Raw genomic sequence first — 23841 nt, 5'->3', positions numbered from 1 at the left:
CTGGGAGCAGATTTATGATGTGGTAAAGAGGGGGCTGAGAGGAAAAATACAGTCAGCTAAATCATACCACTCTGTTGCAATGCCAAATTATCTCACTATGTAAAGCTTACAAAACAATATCCTTCTCATTAGAACTTGCATGGACACCCTTTAAGGTGAGGCGAGACACATAGCAGAAGAGTGAAGTCAGGGGGAAAAGTAGAGTATTTATTGATACTGGGAAAGATAGAAAATGGAATGGAAGGTTTTATGCTTCTGTCCTTTTGCCCAGAGCGCTTTGACGTGAAACACAGAGAACGTGAGGTTGTGGTCATGAGAGGAACAGAGGAATGTTTGGGTTGTTTTCAGTCTATTAGAGCTACCCATAATCTCCCTTGACCTCCACCAACTGCCGAGCAACCAGTAAATAAAGATCAAACATGATTTATGCTTAATTTGTTGATTAAAAAGGGGAGGGGCACTTTAGAGTTAAAACAAAAAGTACTATTATTTTGCTTGGCAGAGGAGAAAAATCGTTGGAAATTAATCAACTGATTGTTTTGGCGAATTGTTCTCAAACCCTGGTAACCTGCATTAAGGGCTCGTTTGATAGTTAATCCAGGATCAAGGGACCACAATAGGTAGCTGCGAGTGTTTGAATACGCAGATCACAGATCTGCCACCTGCCAACTGTAGCTCAGACCCTGACGTTGGTACGGTACATTAAACCTTCGCCTCCTCACCACCATGTCAGTTTTCCCTCAGCTAATACTCCCAGCAGAAGTGGGGCAGGCAGCGCCAACGGTGGAAAGGATGACAATGAAACCTCATTTTGAATGATAATGGAAATTAAAATTTAAGTACAGCACTTATTCTTTGTGGTAGAGTATATTTAAACACATTAATGAGGAATAGGTTTAACTTACGGACATTCCATCATACCAGCTGTGAAAACCGATCCAAGCCGGAATAAGTTTATCACTATTATCAACTGGTGTTTAGTGAATTTTTGCTTAATTATGTTTTATGATAAGAAGAACTAGAGTAGTTTCCAGGACATTAAATTGCAATAACCTTTTAAGATTATGACTGAAATACATTCAGATCATCTAAGCTCAAATTCTTGGTCAGATTTTTGTGTAGTTTACCTTTGGTTTATTTAGTTAAAAACGGCTTAGAATAAGTATTTTGCTCTTCACACAGCAGTCCCACATTCAGTGGCTGATCTCTTACTCTCAGTCGTACTGCAAAAATTTCTTATGCCAATTAAGTGTGTGCAGTTAATATTCAAATTTCCTTTTTCGTGAGCTTGTTCTCTGTATGGTAAATAAAGGATTCTTGTTTCAAAATGAATCTTCGGTCAGACTGGAACGAATAAGAACACTGGCAGTTTTGGCGATACTATTGTTGAAATCTCATTGATTTAAGCACATTGATCTGATCAAATTAAAAACGTTATTCACCAAGAATCAGCTGGAGATAGATTTGGTTTATTTTTTAAATATATCTTTACTAAGTCGCACTGTATTAAGTCTTGATAAAGATGGCCGGTCTTTGGGGAGTTACCACAATTTATTAAGGAGATCTTTATCCCTTATTAGACCTTTTTTTATTTTTTTTACCCTGGACGTTGTATTTCTTGTCAGTGTCCTTTGTGAGACCATCCATGTTTGTTTGTTTTTTCTTTCTCTCTCTCTCTCTCTCTCTCTCTCTCTCTCTCTTTAATCCTGCTCACATTTTTGTTGGTAAGGTTGAGTCAATAAAACAACTCGGATGGGGTTAGGAAACAGCAGTGATTCATCTTACAACACAGCTTTGTCCAACCCTGCATGTTCCTGACAGTGTGGAGTTGATTAGAGTGACACAGGGTCTCTTTACATTCAGAAAACTTTACGTGACCCATATCCACTGTTTGCTGACACATGCAGTGCCGGCATTTTACTCAAGAGGCTGGTCTGATAAGACTACACTGTCCTACTCTTGAAAAAAGTCTGATGTGATTATTTTAAAATTGATTTCTTTTAGTTGCTCATCAACCAAAACAAACGATGGCAAAGAGAATATAATGAAGAATTTGGGATGTTTTCGGTGCACGTAGTCGAACTCTGAGGAATTTTTGGTATTTGAAGTTCTAACATTTTTTTATGTAATTCGAGACTGAAGAACCAATATTTTCATTCGACTGCCTGTGTATTACGTGTGTATTTGTGTGTTTACTCCCCCTGTGGTCTTCTATGTCCTGGTGTTTTATCCCCAAACCCACAGCTAACACTCACCTCCCACGCACAACTTTTTGTTTTTCAGGTGAAAGTCCCAAATCCTCTTCTGACCTTACCAGCAAGCTATCAGGTTGCTATGGCAACATTCATTTACAGAGTGGATTTACCCTTTCATGGGAAGTGAAGTCAGAAAGGTATGGCTTTGGTGCGGAGGGGTTCCGACTATAACAAAGAACAGGAATGGTCCGGAGGAGACTCTCACATTGTCTGACTTTAGTCTGCGATTACTGAGAGGCTATGTGGCAGAGTGAGGATTAGGTCGACAAAGAGGGGAGACAGGTGAGATGCAGGTTAACCAAACATGAGCACAATGCCAGGAAGGAAGGAAACATGTAGGTCTGACGTTAGGGGAGATGATGAGAGAGAAAGGCATTGCCGGTTTTAAGCACACGGCAGCGTATCACATGCCTTCACTTTACTCATTTAAACATTTTTTGTTTCTACGTCTGTCTGTCTCTTTTCCCTCTCCCCATCACTATCCCTTCCCCCCGTGTCCCAGTGTCCCCCTCATTCCATCCCTCCCTCCCTCCCTCCCTCCCTCCCTCCCTCCCTCCCTCCGCCTCTACTTTGTATTAAAACAACATGATCCATGAGGCGGGGAGGGCGACTCGCAGCACCGCTAATTCTAATTAATCCAGCATGGTAGCGCGACCACAGCAGGCCCCAAGCACTCCCTGTCTATCAGATAGAAATTCATAACTTAATTGAGGTCAGAGCCTCAAGCCGGCTGAACAAAAGTCTCCAGCCAGGACCAACTAGATCAATAGTAATAAATATCTGACTGGGTGGCCTACAATTGGTGGCGTAAGCACACAACAAGTTTTGTACACACAGTCTTCACTTGGATCCTGCACAGACATCTGTGCCTTTCACTCACTGGGATGTGTTAGTGAAAAAGTTGGAGTTCAAGACTACTGGACAAACGATTACCTTCTGCATAAAAATATTAAAACATGCATAAACAAAGCCTATAGTGATGGTTAAAGTGATAATACATCATTTTTATACTACAGATAATCCAGAAAACATGGAGACGCTTAGCTCCTTTACACGGTGAAGCTGTAAAGCTTTACTGAATCTGAGACCTCAACTTAATTATTCATCACCTTGCAAACTGTAAAAATGATGAATTGACAAAAATGTTCAATTGGTTACTTTGAACCCAAGTTTTTATACTTGCCTAAGCCTGACCACGTAGTGATATCGCCCTAAACCCAATAAAACAGAAAGGAAAGTAAGTTTCAGCTGAAAAATTTGGCTCCCAGTACAGCAAGTACATTTAATGCCTCAGGCCATGGAAAGCACGAGATAATCTATTCATACTAAAATCAAGATTAAGTACATTTTAAACTGAAATATTAAAATGTATACAGACCAACAACTTCATATATACCAAATCCATCCATCCATCCATTTTCTATACCCGCTGAATCCGTCGGTCGGGTCGAGGGGGGGCTGGAGCCTATCCCAGCGGTCATCGAGCGAGAGGCGGGGTACACCCTGGACAGGTCGCCAGTCCATCACAGGGCCACACAGAGACAAACGAGACAAACAACCACACACGCTCACACTCACTTCTAAGGCCAATTTTAGAGACACTAATTAACCTATAACATGCATTGGGAGGAAGCCGGAGTACCCGGAGAGAACATATACCAAAACAATATTTTGAATTAGTTTCATATTATAATCAACAGTTGTTAGATAAATTGTTGTTGAATTTCTGTAAGAAAAAATAAATTTTCTTACCAGTTTAAAAATTTAGGTTTATGATAACATCCGATGAATGAAAAATCAAACTGCTTTTACAGAGGTGTACAAAGCTTCCCCCCCCCCCCAAAGAAAGTGTTTCACACACACAAATATGTCCTTTAAATCAAACCGAACAAATCGTATACATCTGTTCATGCACACTTTTCATAAACAGGAAATCTTTGTCAATGTTATTTACACTCAACGCTGGGCAAGAAATGCATCTCGTTCTGTTCTACTGCAGAGGAGCTTTTTGGAGAAAAGCTCAGTTTCCTTTGGCACAAACAAAGAACACTGAATCCTCTCATCTGTGTCCTCTACTATGGTGTCAACTAGTTGTGTGATCAAAGTGGCAAACACACACACACACACATACGGTGGCTGATTGAAATTCTATGGTAGGAGCATTATTACACGTTTGTATCCCTCCCCTTTCCCAGCACTGCCTCCTATAACTAATGGCTCAGTCAGCCCAGTCATAACAAATATCCAGCAAGATTTGTCATAATTGTGTGTGTGCATGTGTGTTTGTGTGTGGGTAATTGTGCAGCCTATCTTCTTAAATGTAAAGGGTCATTAAGAAAGAAAAGGCAACAAGGTGGGGACATAAGCAGTTAAAGTCTACTGAAAATTCAGAAGAAGAAAAATGGGGAACAAAATAAGAGGCTGGCAAAAACAGAGCGGAGTAAACAAAGATGTAAGATGGACACCAGTAAGGTTGAGGAATATGACAACGTATACGTTGATGCAAGGTTGATTTGTTTCACATTCTGCCATTAAATTGATCCTCTTTACCATGCAATTGGCCTTGTTTACATTGGAAGTAAGTAAGCATGATTGTTATATTATATACTGGGATTTTATACTGGGATTCCACTATGATATTAGCACGTAATCGATATGAAGGGAAAAAGGCATTTAAAAAAACATTTAAAAGACACAACATCATATTTAATATGAACAAAACAGTAAATCAGAGAACTACAACAGCCTTTGCTAATCGTTGTGTGAAGCCATTTATGTTGGTAATTTAAACTTAGCTGTACTGTGACTGAAGACATTGCAATGCTAAACACTTTATGGTGACTGCAAATATATTTAAAACAATGCGCTGACGATGTGCATTTAAATGCATATTGCACTGACATCAATCCAACTTCTCTCCGCAAAGTCTTGGACCTGTGCAAAGGATTGTGGGCATTTTGACAGGCCAAAGGACTAGATTTAAGACCATCCTATAATCCGTCTTTGCCTTTAAGAAGCACCGAAGGAGTCACACATTAATTCACAGCCGCCTTATTAGCCTGAGTTGCTGTAATGTTTTTTTCATAACGACGGGTGCAGGTAATTGCTGCGGCTTGATTGGCGTCCAGGACTGAGCCATCGGTCCAATCCGACATGCTGGTAGGTGGGACGAGGAAGCCGCAGGGCAGTGAAGCAAGTGCAGGCCACAATCCTGAAGGGGGGCATGCACATATTAATTTACATATGGAGGGAGACCTGGAGAAAGGGAGATGGGGAAACAACATGAATTCTTTGACACATCTTTCACTATTCTTTGTCAGAACTTTGTCTACTTGGGGTAATTGTCTTTGTTTAGGGGATGTCCTGAAATGTTCCTTTAGAATTTATCGAGTGGAATTTAGAATTCATTGTTACATCAGTAATGGTAAGTACCAAAACGCATCAAAAGCACACCCAAAGCACAATGGGATGTGGCTCCTACGCTGTTTCTGCTCATTTCTTTTTACAGTTGAAGAAAAACGTTTTGTTTTGGTTTCATCCCCAAAAACTTTTTCCAACATTCTTCAGGTTTGTCCACTTGATCTTTAGCAAACTGCAGACGGGTTATAATGATCTTTTTTGAGGAGCAGAGGCTTTCTTCGTCCAGTCCTTCAATGCACGCTGTTGTTGCTCAGTTTCTCTTGATGTTCAATGTGAGAGAGGCCTTTAATTGCTTAGAAGTTGCCCTGGATTATGTACAACCTTGCAGACTTTTACACACCTTGTTCTCTGACGGATTTTTGTTGGGCGAACACTTGTGGAAGATTAAGACAAATAGGTCTCTCCAAGCACACAGGAATCAGAGCACACTTCTGTGGAGGATCACTCACACATAAAAGATCCTATAGCCACCTCACACAGCTCTAGACATTTTATAAGTAACACCGTAAGCTGCTCTTATGGGATTCATATTTAGTACTTGCTGCACATTAGCCGGACTTGATGAAATGAAAGCTGTTACCATGCTGTGTTAAAAGGGCTTATCAGACAGATACAGTTATGAATCTATAATATGAGCACTCAGAAAAGAGCCAGCAACTTGACAGTAATAGTGCAGCCTAAAGAGCCATTCTAGCAGGTAACAGTCCTCTTTGCCATCATCAGCTGTTGTTTCTTTCTTATTGGCCACTCACTGGGCCTTGCCTACACTCAACTATTTGATTTCCATCGTTCTTAACCGTCCACATAAATTGTCAGGAGCATTAAAGCTGTCCTCGACTGTTTCAGACAGGGTGGGGGGAGAAGAGAGTGAGAGAGTGAGAGCGGAATTCAGACAGCAAGGGGAGGGGATGAGGGTGAGGAGAGAGAATAAACAAAGTAAGTGTTTTGCCTTCCATCAGTCTCCTGCACTACTCAGCTTTATGAGTCCCTCACTCCAAATGCCTCAGCCACATCCCCCACTGCCTGGCCATTGATTTTCATATTACACTCTTTTATGTATTTATTTATTTCATATATTTCTTTTTAAACATCATCGATGAGCCGCAGGAGGACAGACGGGGCCTCTGGTGATGTTAATTCTGAGCCCCAACCCTATCCTCCTCCTTTGATGGCTTTAATGGAGGCTAAGGTGTCCCATGGGAGTAAGCAAGCCCAGTGACATGGGGAGGGGAGAGTGTGCCGGGTAGAAAGATGTGCATGAAGAAACAAGACGGTAAACATAATGTATGTTCCCTTAGTCTGGAATGACGGAAAGAAGAAGAGAAAAACCGACATTAAGGATTTTTACTCTGAAATTAAACAAAGCCTTGGATGTGGTTGTTCCCTTTTATCTTAAAGCTGAAAGGGATGTTTCAGGTTGAAGTTTGCTGTATTGTGCTTACAGGCAACGGCAACAGTAAATACCCATAAAACCCACCAGATTTTTCAGGGTTTTCCCCCCTCAACTGTGATGCTGGCAATGTGGATGAGAGGGGGAAGGGGGAAATCCCAGGTGCCTGAAGGACATCCTGGAGATGTGAAGGGCAGAGAGTTTGGTGATGGGCTAATTTGACCATGGGTGGCAGTGCTCACACACTGAGTGGCAAGGTTACCTTTCCCTGCTCAGAGAGGAGACCCAGATTTAATTAAGACTGGCCCCAGTCTGCAGATCCATTTAAAGGGGCGGGGGTACATGGCAAACAAAAGGTAAAATCACGTGCAAGAACATATCGGTCTAACATCTTATTCCCAAATGCATATGTGCAAACACAATGAGGGTGTGTAAATATCCATATGACAGTTTTTGTGGTAATTCTGCGAGCTTTGCTGGATCAGTTCTTTGATATCTTTACATTCCTTTCAATAATTTTCAGAACATTTAACCTCTGACCTCTGATTTGTATGAAATGGAGCTTTCTCAAAACTGGCATCGCACCCAGATAATGCAGCTAGGGTTCGAATCACTGCATGTGTGTGCTCAACTAGAGTCAAATGGGCCGAGGCACAAAATACAAACATGAATGATTGGGGAAAATCTTACATGCACTTTGCATTCGATCTAAGATTAGCTATATCGCAAACTTGAGTTCATTAAAAACACCACACAGAGAATTTTCAAGTTTATTCGGGCATATTTTGTATATCTTTGGCATTGAAGTGTAAAGCGCTGTAAATGCTTCCTGTTGCACCTACATCAGATGTTTGCCCCCTAAAACAGGAAGCAAAAACTCTGTAAAATGTGTGAGATTTGTGCTACTTTTAAGTTGCGCGAGAAGTTTGGTTCATGCTTTTTGGCGCCATAGCAGCCGCTCCGGTTATACTTGTGAACTACTGAGTGAGGATCACCATCTCCTCCATCCTATCAGTGCTCTTTCTGATTAATGGCACCTGCTTTTCAGAACTCTATCTGCTGGAATCTGCATACCAATGATCCCCGTTGCCTATCGATTCACCCCTCATCTCTCCCACACACCCTGGAGACAGACACACGCACTCTCCCCCACGCACACACATCTTCATCCTCTCTCCATCTCCCTCCCCCAACCACTGTCATTATAAAAGTCAGCAGCTGCTGCATGCATTGATCATAAATCATAATTGCTTGTTCATTTATCCCCACTTGTTTAATGTTGCTGTCAAGGACAGCATGGAGAGAAAAGGAGGAGGCGGGAAAGGAAGAAAAAGCCCAGAGAAAGTTTACTGAGACGCAGAAGAATTAGGCGAGAGAAGAGAGATTGGAGGGAGGGGGGGGGGGGGGGCGCAATAGGACAAGTTTTGTAGTGGCTCTAAGAGGAACTGCAGTCAAGTACATTTCTGTATTTTCTTTAGCATTCAGCCACAGTAGTTACCACAGAGAAACCCAAGGTGTATGTGTATATGTATATATATAAGTATATAGATAGATATATATATATTAGTTTTTTTTCAGATAAACCTTACTACAAAAGCAACTTCAAGCTTTACTTTAAACAATAAGAAGGAAAAAAACACATGAAACCCTCTTCTGCAACTAGCCTGTAGGACTGCCTCATCTCATCTCAGCTGTAATTATATTAATTTCCTTAAACGGCTGAGGTAATGATTTATTGATGATAAATTTCTGCATTTTAAGCAGTGCTTTAATTTTCTGACAAGTCTGTGCCAAAGATATTTCTGCTTTCTTAGAATGAATACTTGTGGCATTAAATGTTTGGGGGGGGGGGGGGTTTGCATCATTGCTATTATTTGCTATTAACACAAATAAGAATAATGTGCACAATGTGCAGAAAAAAACCCAGAAGAACAACAAAAATGTTTCTCTTTTTTTTGTGGATATGTGCATATGTGTTGATGTGGCAGAACTTTAACCTTGAATCACAATCTTCCCTCTGGTCACACTGGCACAAACACAATGAAACTCGGGCAGACTAAAAACCTAATTTCACAGAGAGATCGACACCTCTGTGTACTCCAGCTAAGTTTCTGTCTCTGATATGTTTGTGATCACTCCTCTTAGTCCTGAGGTAAAGTTTAGCTGAGGTTGCCCTGTTTTCCTTGATGTGTGAATTCAGAAATGATGAATAGAATAGGTTTAGCCACTTTATGGAAATGAGTGCATCTTTGGTTGTCCTTTAGTGTGCCCTTTTGCTGATAAACAGAGCTGCAGACAGGTTTTCTATCTGTTCCCAGCAGGCCTGAGTCTGACATTTAGTTGTTTTGACAATCCTGCACTTGTATTTTTCCGATAATCTTACAGGAAAATGCTCCCAGGGATTTTTTACTTTGTGATACACCCGAGTGCACAAAAATGTATCCTCGAAATGATTTGGTCTCTGACTCCTCTTTCTTTGGACCACTTTTGGAAAAGCATTATCATTTTTGATCTGTTAAGAAATAAGACTGCATGCCATGTCTCCTATATACCATTAATTCACTCTCTTTCTCTTTCATCCATCTTGCTTCACATCATTTGTATGGTAGAAATGATAGATTGGTGTGACTTAAATTCAGCAAAACTGCAATTGTACTGATAGATCAATCCCTATCCATGCTGCTCCTAAGCATATTGCTCCACCCCATTAGGGTGATACACTACTACACTGGGTTGGATCTCTCCTGCTGGTATTGTGCAAGCAGCTGCTTTATTGAGCACTATGCTGACATCCAGCCGGCATTTCTGCACCGCAAGAGGAAACTTTGGATGACATGTAAAAGTGGAGGGTTGGTACAACATGCCTCCATAATGGGATGGGAACGGGGGCACCGGAGAGGGGGGGGGACTGCAGGTACGGGGGGAGGCAGAGGGATGGAGAGGGGGTGTCTCTTCCTGGCTGCTTCCAAAGCAAATGGAAGACAATCCAATTTCCTGTGATTCCATCAAGCCTCCGTCCTGGATCCAGGGACATTAAGGAGCGCTGAGAGGACAGGCCGCTGACCCCTCACGTGAACATGCAAGGAGCATGTTTGACGCACACATGCACCAGCACGCTCAACATGTACTGTAGACCCTCTCAAACATAGATTTATTATTGTTTTTATTATACCTAATGATTTATGTTATAAAGTCTAGGTTTTGCTTTGTGTACCGTCAGTCGCGCATTCTTGCATCCATGTGTTGTGTGTCTGTGTGTGTGCCCACACGTATGCTTGTTGAACAACAAACTGCAGATTAGCACTGACTATAGATTAAAGCTTAATCCCCTCACACTTTAATTATAACTGTATGTATTTATGTACATCAAGGTCTTCCACTTGCCTGCAACTTGAAGCGTCTGTCATCATCCCAGTATGTCACCTAATTTTATGTTTGCAGAAAATTACCAGGTTCTAAGTTTAATGTGTCAACTTGACATTTTCTACTACCGTTTTGCCCGTCTCTACACTCAGAACTGTGAGAGGCTTGTCACAATACCCTGAGAACATCACAGGTTGCGATTTGACTCGCAGACAGACAGCATTGTTGTCTTGGGTTGACCACTGCACCGCTTTCCATGCTGGTGGTGATTTGCATCTGTGCCCTGCCATCCATCCAGAGGGAATAGAAAGCTCTAATCCAATCAGTAGGTCTCTGAAGTGCTGCCCCTGAGAGACAGAAAAGCACAACAATAGGATCACTCTGCACTGGGCCCAGCCAGGGAAAGCAGACGGGAAAGAGAAGGAAAGGAAATGAGGAATTGAGGAGGAAAGAGATGGAGACAGAGAGGCAAAGAGGGAGAAAGGTGGCTGTTGGATTTGAAGGTGCAAAAAAACCCTGAGTTGAATTAAAAAAAAAAAAAAAAAGCCCAAAGATGGTAGATGAGATAATGCAAGAGCAGTAGCGAGGGAGGTGGGATTAGAAGTAAGAGAAGTCAAAAGAAGAAGAGTATTGGAGGAGAGTTGAGGAAACGACTTTGGGGAAAATAACCAAAACTGAAATGTGCTTATGAGGGTCTGCTTTTGGGAAGGGCAAAGGTTGAAATATTAATGAATAATTTTACCTTAGTGGTATTAGGAATTTGTAGTATTACCACTGCAGTGACTTTTTACAGAATAGAAGGAAATGTCATGGCACCTCTTGGCTTTTAATCTGTCTCTGACCATTTGAAACCAATGTACTCTGATCAACGAGTGCTCCTTTTCTCTGACCAGAGGCAACAATTTGATCCATTTATCATTGTTATGAGGTGCAAAGGCAGCCTAGAGTGGTGATTAAGAACTAAATCTGCTGTTGATGATGCCTGTCATATATTCTGTCTTATTATACCTGCACGCACACACACACACACACACACACACACACACACACACACACACACACATATTTCCCCAACCTTGTCCCCAGTCTAACACTTCTTACAAGAGTTATATCTCTGCCATTGATCCTCTGACCCCAAGTATCATTTGTACTGTTGTAAGGACACATACAGACGCACTCATGCATGCGAGAGACCTCTTTAGATTTTCTGGTCACCGCCTGACACTGGGTCTCCCCTCTATCGTCCATGAGCTTTTGTATCAGGGTCACATAGCCTCATGGGACTCTTTTCTTATTTTCACACAAGTTTTATCTGTGTGTCCAAATGGCAAATGGTCTGCATTTATATGCTGCTTTTCAACCTTGTTTAGGTTAAAAAAGTGCTTTACAGTGTGTTTCTCATCCACCCATTCACTCACACTAACACAGTTCTTCTTATTTTATATTTTCCTCTGTAATCGAGCATATCGGGGAGCAGTGTCGTGTTCAGTGTTTTGCCCAAGGACACAGCAACATGTGGAGGTGCTGGTGATCAAACCACCACGCTTCCAGTTGAGCGATGTCCACTCCACCCACTAAGCCCCTTCTGCCCAAAAGACTGATAGTTTAGGTCAGTGGAACCGAGGAGTACACTGTTGCCCAGAACATGCAGAACTCAAACACAACAGGAAGCTACGCTGTAGCAGGGTGACATATTATTACCATGTTTACGACAATATCAACTCTCAATATACAGTAGTTTCTTCAATAGGAACCAGTGAGGAGCCAAGTAGGGAAACGGAATCGTATAAAAGCAGTGTGATGCATTATTGTTGTTGACTGCAAACATGTGTTTGCAGGCCACATGTTTCTTAATTCAATATCTCTTGCCTTTATTCAGCTAGAGGTTAATTTGTATTCTAGCAGGTACAAGTTTCCTCCTGGGAAGTTTGAGCTAAAGTCATTTGCAACTTTTTACAGACCGAATGTTTGCATTATATACAGCATATCAGATATCATTCTTTGAATTTGCTCTCTCTGGTATATTTTATTCCTCCTCGGTCGCAGCTTTGCTGAGATGAACACTTGTTTTGCCTTTTACAGGATAATGAAGGACAGACAGCACTACATTATGGTAAGAAGACCTCTCAATTTCATCTCAGTACTTCAGAAATTGTACACTTGCATCATTATGTTGCCTCCATGCACACTCCCTTTACATACAGCAGCTTGTTTTCTGTACACACCCGCTCTTTGCCTGCATTTGCTCCAAACCGATCATTTTTTCCCTCCATTTCCTGGAACTTTCTCCATTCCTCATCTTTATTCTCAGGAGTTTTCACCAAGTCTCTGAAGTCTCTTTCTGTTTCACCCTCTCGGCTCATATGTGCATGTCCTTTGGTATGTACAAGTGCATGTGCCTCTCTGGTTGTGTGCGCGTGTAATAATCGCAAGACCTCCCAGAGGAAATCAGCAGTGGTCCTTAGACTCCCCTGACCCTCTCATGCCCCAACACACATGTCCCTGAGGGGCGGTTCTTGTGTCCTCTGAGTGAATGTGTGTGTGTGACTACGCCATCTGTCCCTCAGCTTGGTGGCGTTGGGGTGGTCATGTTGCGTCACCCAACGGACAGCTGCAAACACACTAACACACACATATGCACTCACCAGAGGAACCCCCGAGGATGGGGCATAAAAAGATGACTAATAAACATAAGCGATGAACTCAAAGAGACAAATAGCAGAGAATGAAAATTCATTCCTACCTCTCTTTGCACAGGGCCACAGTAGCTGGCAAGTGATTAATTGTGGGTTTACTGCTCGCCATAAATTGTTCTCCTCCTCTACTGCTCCCCTGAGGGCCAGCCACTTTTTACAGCTCAAGGCCCTGGCGAGACACCCGCCACGTGCACACACAAACCGGCTAGATAAAATACAGTTTAGAGAAACGAGATCTGAAAGCATGGCTGAAAAAAAGAAACTGCCAGGCTTTGTTAGTCTAATTTGGCTGAAAGATCTGTGTTTCCTGTGGCTTTTTACACCTCACACACCCCTTACCATTCATATGCACGACTCAAGTGTGCACACACATTTGCTTACGCACTCTCATGCATTCCGATGTATCATCACATCTCATGCGCCCGCACTCCCAGCAGCCAGCCACCTCTGGGCTGTAGGTTAAAAGGCCTGGCTGTCAATCAGTGCAGCTGCTGACATCAGCGAACATGGCGCAGCACAAAGTCGGCTTTTTAGAAGGAGCGAGCGATTGACACCGACCGAGAAGAGCACTCACAACAAGAGAGGAAGAGAGGAGATGAGGAGGGGGTGAGGTGCCAGAGGGGGCAAGAGGTGCTTCGGGAATGAAGGGACCCACTAACTGGGTTAAGAAAGTGCAAGCAGCCCCCCTCCCCCTCCTGCAGCACTCTGCACAGAGAGAAAGACGGAGACAAGACCCTTTTAGTGGGGCACAAATTGCCAGTGGGGCAGAAATGAAGTGTTAGAGGGTAGTTCAGGTCCAGATTGGTGTCAGTGCTGGCCCTGCAGATGGGCTTTTCATTAACTACAGAACTGTATATACTTTATGAAACCACAGCATGTAAAAGAGAGGAATGAGGAAAATTCACTCAAACCTGGTACACATCATTATTACAGCCTGAAATGAGATGCGGTGAAGCATAATTTTTCTACACACCAACATTTACCTCATTCAATATCATAGCCAAAACTAGGTAATTATCAATTAAATAGCCCATTCACTGATTTCTAAAAGGTTCAAAATTATATTTGAGGGGTTTATGCGAATTCACATTATTTAATATTCTCTAGATTTTAGATTTAATAGTGACGCCATTCAAATCAATAATTTGAAAAGCCGCAAAAAGTAAATAAAATAATTGCTACTAGGCAGTGTAGTGTCACCAGAGGGTGGCAGTGTGGGCAATCATTGCTGATGGCTTTAATTCAGTAGAAAAAGAAGTTGTCTGTAAGAAAAGAAGCCAGAGAAGCCTGTGGCGCAAGCGAGGGCACGGTTGACGCTGATTTCACTGGATAGTTGACGAATCACCAGAATTACCCTCAGAGTACCTTTTCTGCATGGCAAGGCATCATATAGACAAGATATTTTGGTTTGTACCAAAGTGGAGAAATGAATGACAGACACCGCTAATCCTTACAGTCATCACAATGAACACAGCACAAATGTAGGCTTTTTCTCTTCAGATTATGTTATGCCTCTTTTACGCCACCGTTCTACTTCTTTCTCTTCTTAGCATCAGCGTGTGAGTTTGCCGACATCGTAGAGCTCCTTCTCAATGCCGGCGCTGACCCATTCATCAAAGACATGGAGGGCTCTCTTCCAGAGGAGGTCACTGAGTCCGGTGCCATCTCCTCGCTTCTGCGTCAGTACACTGCTCCAAAAGGCTAGATCGTCCTTACAAACCACCACCCCGTTTCCCCATCTTTTCAACATCTTTTCCCACGTCCTTGCCCCCTCCCCCCCCTGCTCAACTCATTCTCTCTCATTCGCCTTTCCATCATCCCTTGTTCATTCCTGGAGAGACTTTGTTAAGCCCCCTGCAGTTTGTAGACCAGGACTGCAGAAGTTTTGTTTGCATTTACTTCTAAGTTCTTGAGGTCAGTTTGAATTTATCAGTTTAGCTCCTCTAAGCTACTGTTGTGAACAGGATTCATCCCATTTGATAAGACACATGAGATTAAGGGCACTGCATGTATTTTCAGTCTTTGTAAAACTGTACATTGACCATCTCCACAGTAGGGTTGGGTGATACTGTGTTTACTAAGAGGCATCAAAGATGTGTCAACTCTCTGGAAACCACTCCTTCACGATCTCCTGTCTAATTAGACTTCTGTCAACACTATACCAAAGCAATGAGCAGGACTATGTATTGCAAATATTTGAGTGAGAAGATTTGTTTATCAGTGTGATAAAGTATCTGAATTTATCAGGTGTTAAGCTCACCAGAGGTAACAAAAGCAGACATCTCCATTTACTTATATCTAAAACGGTATACAATTCCAGGAAATTCACAAAGTTTCTCATAAGATACCTAATCATATCAGCATAGAAGAAGATTACAAATCACCCACCCCTACTGCTGGGGTCTGACAATCTGCCAGGCCTTTTAGTCTGGGTCAGTCCTCTGTAACGGTTTGTTCAGGATTCAGTTGTGTTACATACCTAGGAACGCTTTTATCATTTGATATGTATCATTATTAAAGTCTTCAGTGAAGCCTGTGTGGACTTAGTTTTCTCTTCAAAACGAACAGCCCTAGCACCAACTCACACTGTATGTGTACATACTGTTTTACTGAAAGTCTTGCTCTACCTGTAGGGTTGTTTCCATAACATGGTGTGCTGCAGTACTGTACACTTCAACTGGGCACGGCTCTTCAATACTCCTCTTTGCATTACATGCAGTATCCCTTCACCGTGGGTGTTTATTACTTCACAATTATTTAGCAGAAGCTTTAGTCTGAAGCGACTTCCAAGTAAGGAGTACAGAGTATAAGTTATTGCACTGAATGAGTTTGCAACAGTCTTTTACTTCTGAATATCTTTCGGGGGAGATAACGACGGAGCTCTGCAGAGAAACTGAATTTAATCTGTAAATCTATAGTTACGGTCAATAAACATGTTCATGTATTCATTAGTAATCAACACAGTATACCATTTTATGCACTTAAATGAGATATCCATGGGTTTCGCTGTAAATAGCGTACCAGACTTTCAAACAACTTCATAGAATAACGAAACATGTTGTTGTGTGTGCTGCTCTATAGAGTTTTTTTTGTCCACAATTGATTATTCTTTGAGACCAATCAGCACACAGCACTGTTTCCGTGTCCATGTCTCAGCTCAGTTGGAACCTCAGCGGAGGAGTACCAGTATAAGTTACACAACTTATAAAGTGAATAACTTTGCAGATAAACTTAATCTGTGTAAACAACCGTGTCACACATGAAATAGAGGAAATTTATTTTAAAATCACAAGAGGCGAATTGGCACATCTCACCGGGGAAATAAACATGCAAACTATACCAAAAGGGTTGCAGCCACATTCATTTTGAGCTTCCACAAGTTCAATCTCAAAGTGATGGCTGCAATATGACAACCAACTAATTATGTCACGTGGTGAAAACATGACATACTGAGGTACACTTACATGTAAGGATGTGACAAACTTAAGTGTTTTTTCTACATGCTTAAGACCCAAAACATATTTTAAATCAGTTTTAAAAGTATATTTTAAATAAGAAAAATAGACAAAGGTGCAAATATTGTAATTTATCATCTATTTAAGAAAAAAAGTACTGGGTTTTGTCCAGTTTAAACTTATGAAAAAGCTACTTTTCTATTCCAGCTCGTACTCTGAGACCCCAGAGTACGAGCCCCAGGTACATATCCCAGGTATGTTTCTTTTTTCTAGTGTGTTTTCTCTCTGTCCTACTATTGTTCGCAGTTCATGCCACTGGGTTTGTGGCAGGGCCGCTGGCACACTATGGGGAAGCAGGTTTTTCCCAGGGATGCAGCTGCACACCGTGTCAGTTTTCAGTTACAGCCCCCTCTTGAGCAAGAAGTCACACAGGCGGACTTTCTTTCTCTTCCCTGGGCAGACAGACCTGTGCTGCTGTACTGGTGTGTTGCAGAAAATGAACTAAGAGCAGCGGTTGCTGCATCTAATCTGAAAAGCCCATGATTCGATGAGTATAGCCTGGTTTATAATCGGTAACGCAAGACGCAAAGCAAGACGCAAGAAGAAACGCAAGCCCTTGCGCGGTTGCAAGCCCCCCCTTGCGTGCTTGCGTGTGTCACCTCAATTTTCTAAACTTCACGCAAGAGACGCAAGCCTACTACTTGAAAACGGCATACTCATCAATCAGACAGTATGCAGAACGTTTACACACAGTGCACTTCACTCCTGTCCGAGCCCAAATCAGCCAGCCTGAAAAGCTGATTTCCCTTAAGCTATAAACTCTGTAAATATATAACTTTAGCAACATTTGAAACATTTTCAGGCGAGAAAGTAGTTTAGACCCCCAAGATCTTGAAAATCTGACAAAATACCGGCTATTTACAAGAAATAGAAGCATGAATCCACTCGAAGAGGTCCTGGCGGTGAATTTCCTTTCATCATAGTAGGCTTGTCATTGAAAAAACCCGCTACTCCACCTACTGTCCTGGCGGTGAATCGCCACGCAGCACACGCAAGCGCCGGCAAAGCAAAATGAAGTATAAACGTCTCGAGCCATTAACATACGCGCAAGACCCAAGCGCAAGGGCAGTTAAAAGAAGTATAAAGCCTGGTTTATAGTCGGTAACGCAAGACGCAAAGCAAGACGCAAGAAGAAACGCAAGCCCTTGCGCGGTTGCAAGCCCCCCATTGCGAGCTTGCGTGTGTCACCTCAATTTTCTAAACTTCACGCAAGAAAACACGCAAGCCTACTACTTGAAAACGACATACTCATCGATCAGACAGCATGCAGAGCGTTTACACACAGTGCACTTCACTCCTGTCCGAGCCGAAATCAGCCAGCCTGAAAAGCTGATTTCGCTTAAGCTATAAACTCTGTAAATATATAACTTTAGCAACATTTGAAACATTTTCAGGCGAGAAAGTAGTCATTTAGACCCCCAAGGTGTTGAAAATCTGACAAAATACCGGCTATTTACAAGAAGAAGAAGCATGAATCACTCGAAGAGGTCCTGGCGGTGAATTTCCTTTCATCATAGTAGGCTTGTCATTGAAAAAACCCGCTACTCCACCTACTCTCCTGGCAGTGAATCGCCATGCAGCACACGCAAGCGCCGGCAAAGCTAAATGAAGTATAAACGTCTCGAGCCATTAACATACGCGCAAGAAGAAAGTGCAAGGGCAGTTAAAAGAAGTATAACTCAGCCTTAACTCAGCCTTATGTCGTTTCAAGTAGTAGGCTTGCGTCTTTTCTTGCGTGAAGTTTAGAAAATTGAGGTGACACACGCAAGCTCGCAATGGGGGGCTTGCAACCGCGCAAGGGCTTGCGTTTCTTCTTGCGTCTTGCTTTGCGTCTTGCGTTACCGACTATAAACCAGGCTTAAGGCTGAGTTATACTTGTTTTAACTGCCCTTGCGCTTGCGTCTTGCGCGTATGTTAATGCCTCGAGACGTTTATACTTCATTTTGCTTTGTCGGCGGTTGCGTGTGCTGCGTGGCGATTCACCGCCAGGACAGTAGGTGGAGTAGCGGGTTTTTTCAATGACAAGCCTACTACGATGAAAGCAAATTCACCGCCAGGAGCTCTTTGGCAAGTCTCTCTTCCATAGATTCATGCTTCTTCTTCTTCTTGTAAATAGCCGGTATTTTGTCAGATTTTCAACACCTTGGGGGTCTAAACGACTACTTTCTCGCCTGAAAATGTTTCAAATGTTGCTAAAGTTATATATTTACAGAGTTTAGCCTATAGCTTAAGGGAAATCAGCTTTTCAGGCCGGCTGATTTCGGCTCGGGCAGGAGTGAAGTGCACTGTGTGTAAACGCTCTGCATACTGTCAGATCGATCAAGTAGTAGGCGGTTTCGACCACAGCCAGTGGCTTGTGCTTGCGTCTAGCGTGAAGTTTAGAAAATTGAGGTGACACACGCAAGCACGCAAGGGGGGGCTTGCAACCGCGCAAGGGCTTGCGTTGCTGCTTGCGTCTTGCGTTGCGTCTTGCGTTACCGACTATAAACCAGGCTTTAAGAGCTAGCAGTCCTGATCGTTATTTAATTGCTGTTTGTTCTTTACAATATAGAAGACATTGTGGAGGTACTTGGAGATGGGGATGAGGGTGGAGCTCATTAGCAAATTCATATTCCCCCTCGGCTGAATCGGGGAGTGGCTGGAGAGTCATGCTCCATGCTGTATTTAAGCTATGAGAATCATGGTAATTTTTAAAGCTTAAAATTATGCTTTAGCGAGCTCATCTACACAGCTTGTGTGCAACATGCTGTACATGCAGCTGTGCCCCAGGACGATGATGTCATAAAGGAGAGATCTGGATGTTCTCCAAAAATAAGCAACACATGGTCAGAGTCTAAATCTGCTTGTTGTCGTCAAGCCTCTTTGATCAGCATATTCTGTTTGCCTCAGCTCAGCTCAAACGCAAACACACACACTCACACACATAAATCTTGACCCTGATTCTTAACTACACATTCATGAAGATCCCAGTACAGATTTTGTACACAACAGTGGAGACGAAGCTTAATCCTTTACTCTCTAACGGCCTCACTCCAGCCTTACCCTTAACCCCCACCCCTGCCCTGTGGTTTGTTGGAAATCTGCTTTGACACAAGGCGTTAGATAACTGTCTCAACATGTCTGCTTAAAGCCTGTCAGTCACTCAGATCTATGACTGTAACAGATAGTCTACTAGGGATTGATAGTCATCATCAGGGCCACCGATTCAAACTCAATTACCATCTTGACAGCTGCTTACAGTGCTGGTAGTAAATTGACATGCAAGTTGTGTGTGATCTACTTGGGCTGAATCAAAATCTCTCTACACAATGTCTCTATCTGTATTCATGTCTCCTCGGTACCTTCTTTACAAAAAGGAGGACTTATTTTTCTGAAAGTATCATCCTCCACGTTTGTAAATCCAGCCAAAGAAATCGTCCTCAATAAAGAATTCATGCATTTCAGCTCATAATTTTTGAGGAGGAACCTTACATGAGTTGAGAGGAAACCTTTTGAGTATTCAGTGCAAGTCTGGGATGTGATGCTCTACAATCCCACAAAGAGACTAGAGGAGACCATCTCACTGTTATGAATTCCAGCCACATCTAGCCATTAGGCTGTTGGTGTATCTCTAAAGCATGTTTGGGACTCAGTGTTGTCTCCTCGTTGTTTCCTAAGCCCCCGTTACTCTGGCTTGAGGTAAGAGAGGATGACGGCAGTCGTGCTTCCCTCCCAACTCGTCTGCAAGACTCTGACACTAAGCCCATTATGCTTCCATTATGGAGCTTCAATTTTCCTCTGAGCTTTTCCCTTTTGACACTGCAGCTCCCTCCCTCTGCAAACCGCAGACTCACGCACACCCCTGTCCCAGCGATGTCCAGCCTTTCTGAATATTTATGCATTTTTTTAGAGGTAAAAAGTAATAAAGTGAACTTAAGACCAGTTTAAAGTACTGGTACTTTACTTGAGTGCTTTGTAGGGTTTTTTTTTCTTCCCCAGCAGGTCTTCACCAAGATTAAAAAATATAAAAACATTTCATCAGGAGAGCAAGTGTAAATGATGATAAAAAAAACATGAATTAAAAGGATATTTCTTTTTGTTTTGAAGCGGGTTGTATGAAGAGGTGATGAATGGTCGGTGTCTTACCATGCAGTCGACAGCGGTCAGAGCGCTCTCAGTTTGGAAAAGCTGACATCTCATTAGCACTTCACACAAACCCACTCATGGAAAAATAAAACAGAGTATCCCTGTAAGTTAAAACACAAAATGTTGGTGATTCTGTGAGTTATTCATTTACATTAATTTAGTAATTCAACGTTGAATGACGCAGGTTTTTATCCAGAGTGATATGGGCTCAGTGTCTTGCTGAAAAAAACAACAAGGCTTGTTGCAGAAGAACAACAACTGTCATTAATCACATATCTGGACTGTACAAGTGCAAATTGTGCTTGTACGCATGTCATTGTTGTGCTTATTTTACACATTTATCATTTATTTTATGAAAAATAAAAAGAGCTTCAAGTAGCCATAATAGTTGAATGAGAAAAACAAATGTGCTGGGCCAATAAAGGGGTATTATGAACACGTCTATTCTAATAGATGTCCTACATTTAACACCCAGATACACAATAAAAATCTGTTTTCTGTCTTGTGTCACTATTATGGTAAATAAAACAACCAAGTCAAATACCAAGCCTGTCAACACGTTTCTTTTATCAACTTACATGCTGCCAAAAACACATCTGCCCGCAGACCATCATAGTATAGTAATTCATTGGCATTTTGTGTTCTTGGTATGTCCCAAATATAATTAAATCATTTAATAAAGTATTATAAGACTAAACCAGGATACTACCGTCCATAATAATTTTTTTTCTGAAGAAGTATGCTTTCACATGCCGGCTTTCTTGTTTTCTGTATAAAAGCCACATTATCTGTTTTCTTTGGTCAGTGCTTAATGCAATCCTTTACATCCCTGCACCCCATCCTCCATCTTTTCTTTAAGTTGTTATCCCTCCATACTCACCCTCGCCAGTGAGGCTGGGAACCCAACAGTAAGCAGAAATCACTCTGCGGCTGAGACACTTCCGACTAATATCAGATTCCCTCACTGGTGTCCAAGATAGTGTTTGTGTGTGTATGTGTGTGAGAGGCTCGGCATTGAAGCTTTATGTGAAGTCACTGGTGATGACCAAGTGTTTCCACTGTCCACCAATAATAAAGACTCGAGCTTTCAGACTTCAAATAAGCCAACAAACTAGTGTGTAACTTCATGTGCAGTGTCTGTCATACCATGACACCACAAGACAGCCACAGAGGGAATAAAGGCCTAGATACAATACAACAGATACAACACCATCTCTTCTAGTAGTTGTCATGGTTTATTCAGGGTTATGAACTGTCCTCTTTTTGTTACCTGTCATCTGTCTGATCTCTGCAACTCAGGGGACTATTTAGTGGAAAAGTCCCAGTTTCATATTAAAACAGCTCACAACCTTCAGGGTGTCATTGAGAGGCCTCTGTTTGACTCCAGCCCCTCTTTAAGACTCACTCAGTCATCCTGCAGATCATTGTTCACTCCAGGGTTGGATGGAGTCACTTGAGGAGAAAAATGCCCTTTCTCAGTGCCGCAAGATTGACTGTCAGTGCAAAACAAATCCTCTCTGTTTTGCATGTTAATTTATTCCCTTTTTCTTCGGATGGAAGAAGAAAACTGTTTCCTTCAGGAAGTTTGTAATAAAAGCCTTGCGATCGATGATAATGGCATTTGTGCTTGTGTTTGTCATCTTCGCAAAAGCAACAGTGGTGGAGTTTCTACAGATTTATTTGTATACTAGTGCTGTAAGTGGCGTGTAAATTATCCTAACTGTCTGTGTGGCTCTTTATCTTTGTAAGCCAGTTCTATTAGAGCTCATCCATTAATGCCCAAAGCCCAGCCAATCAATGCTTAAATAAAAATCAGCTCAATTTGTGGCGTTTTATTCAAATGTGCAAACTCCAACCAAGCTAAGTGTTTGCTTTTTGTTTTCATAATGCAACAAGAATAGCTAAAACAAAGGAATCGATAACACTTAAGTTTGTGTTACATTGGTTTGCTCTCAGACAAATGCTTCACAATGCTGCAAAGAAATGGGTTTCATACAGATGTAAACCATGCTGTAATTTCATCTTAATTCCTTACACACTCAGCCAACACCATAGTCACAGAGAGTAAATCCAAAAGTAACATGAGAGGTTTTAGCAATGCAGCAGCTGCATAAGGTACACCTTGACATGGTCAGTGCCATAGCTACACCAGTGGTAAGACAGCAAATGTATATCTCACCAGTTCAGGATGCTACCTTGCAGGGAACAAGCCTGTTAGTACAACAACATGAAGATATGACATTACACTGTTTATGTATTTAACGAAACTGCAAATGTCAGCCCATGAAGCGTTACTGAGCTAGTGATTTGTGAGCTGTGTTTGCGAACATGTATAACAATGTATAACAACTAATCTAATCTTTTTTTGTCCGAGAGTTGTTGCTGTCAGTTTCACTTCTCTATTAAAAACATTACAGTCAATAAAAGTGCATTTCTGTAAAGAAAAGGTGAGATGTGTCCACTCTTATACACAGTATTCTTTTGGAAAATGAACATGTACACTGTGTTGTGTTCCAATCAATGCCGTTCCGAGCTGGAGCCGAGAAATACCTGCGATTACTGCAGGTATTTGGCCCAAGACTGAGCAGCGATTAAACACTTTCACATTATATTCATAAGCCAGATGGTAGCAGGTGTTAGTGGACTTTTTGACCAATGCGTAAAAGACTACCGTTAGCAATAGTAGACTAACTAGTGAACTAATTCAAACAGCAATGGTTAATGTAATGCTCAAAATCAACATCTTAAAGAAAGGCAACAGCATGTCTGTAGGCTTTTTCTTAAGATTCACTGTTCTCTATGTTGGACTATTTCTTAAATAAAAACAAATAATAAAATATAACTTAGCTGTCCCTAGCAGAACTGTAAGATGAAGGCATGTGGGGGGCCTTTGGAACTACCTTGTGTTTAAATTTTAACAAAAATAAACTGTAAACTTAATTTTAGATCTGGTCAGGATCAGTGTAGGGAATTGTCATTGGCTCTACTGGTTAAAAATTCGGGATACAATCCTCAATATGATGTTTTCACCAGTTTGACATACTGACATACAAGCTAACCACCTGCATATGAGCCAA

The 23841-nt window shown here is 41.9% G+C and overlaps 1 protein-coding gene across 1 annotated transcript in view; it reads left to right on the top strand.

The window, feature by feature from the left end:
• The window catches only part of acbd6 (acyl-CoA binding domain containing 6), a 30393-nt gene extending 14738 nt beyond the window's left edge, over positions 1–15655 (top strand). The window contains exons 7-8 of the mRNA XM_075485348.1: positions 12511–12541; positions 14675–15655. Coding sequence (XP_075341463.1) covers positions 12511–12541; positions 14675–14829 — 186 coding nt within the window. The 3' untranslated portion in view covers positions 14830–15655. The remainder of the gene's footprint in view (positions 1–12510; positions 12542–14674) is intronic.
• Positions 15656–23841: the final 8186 nt, after the last annotated feature.

The sequence above is a fragment of the Odontesthes bonariensis genome, chromosome 15 (assembly GCF_027942865.1).
Source record: "Odontesthes bonariensis isolate fOdoBon6 chromosome 15, fOdoBon6.hap1, whole genome shotgun sequence".
Classification (NCBI taxonomy): Eukaryota; Metazoa; Chordata; class Actinopteri; order Atheriniformes; family Atherinopsidae; genus Odontesthes; species Odontesthes bonariensis.
Note: the sequence above shows the minus strand (reverse complement) of the source record. Positions and strands in the feature narration are given on the sequence as shown.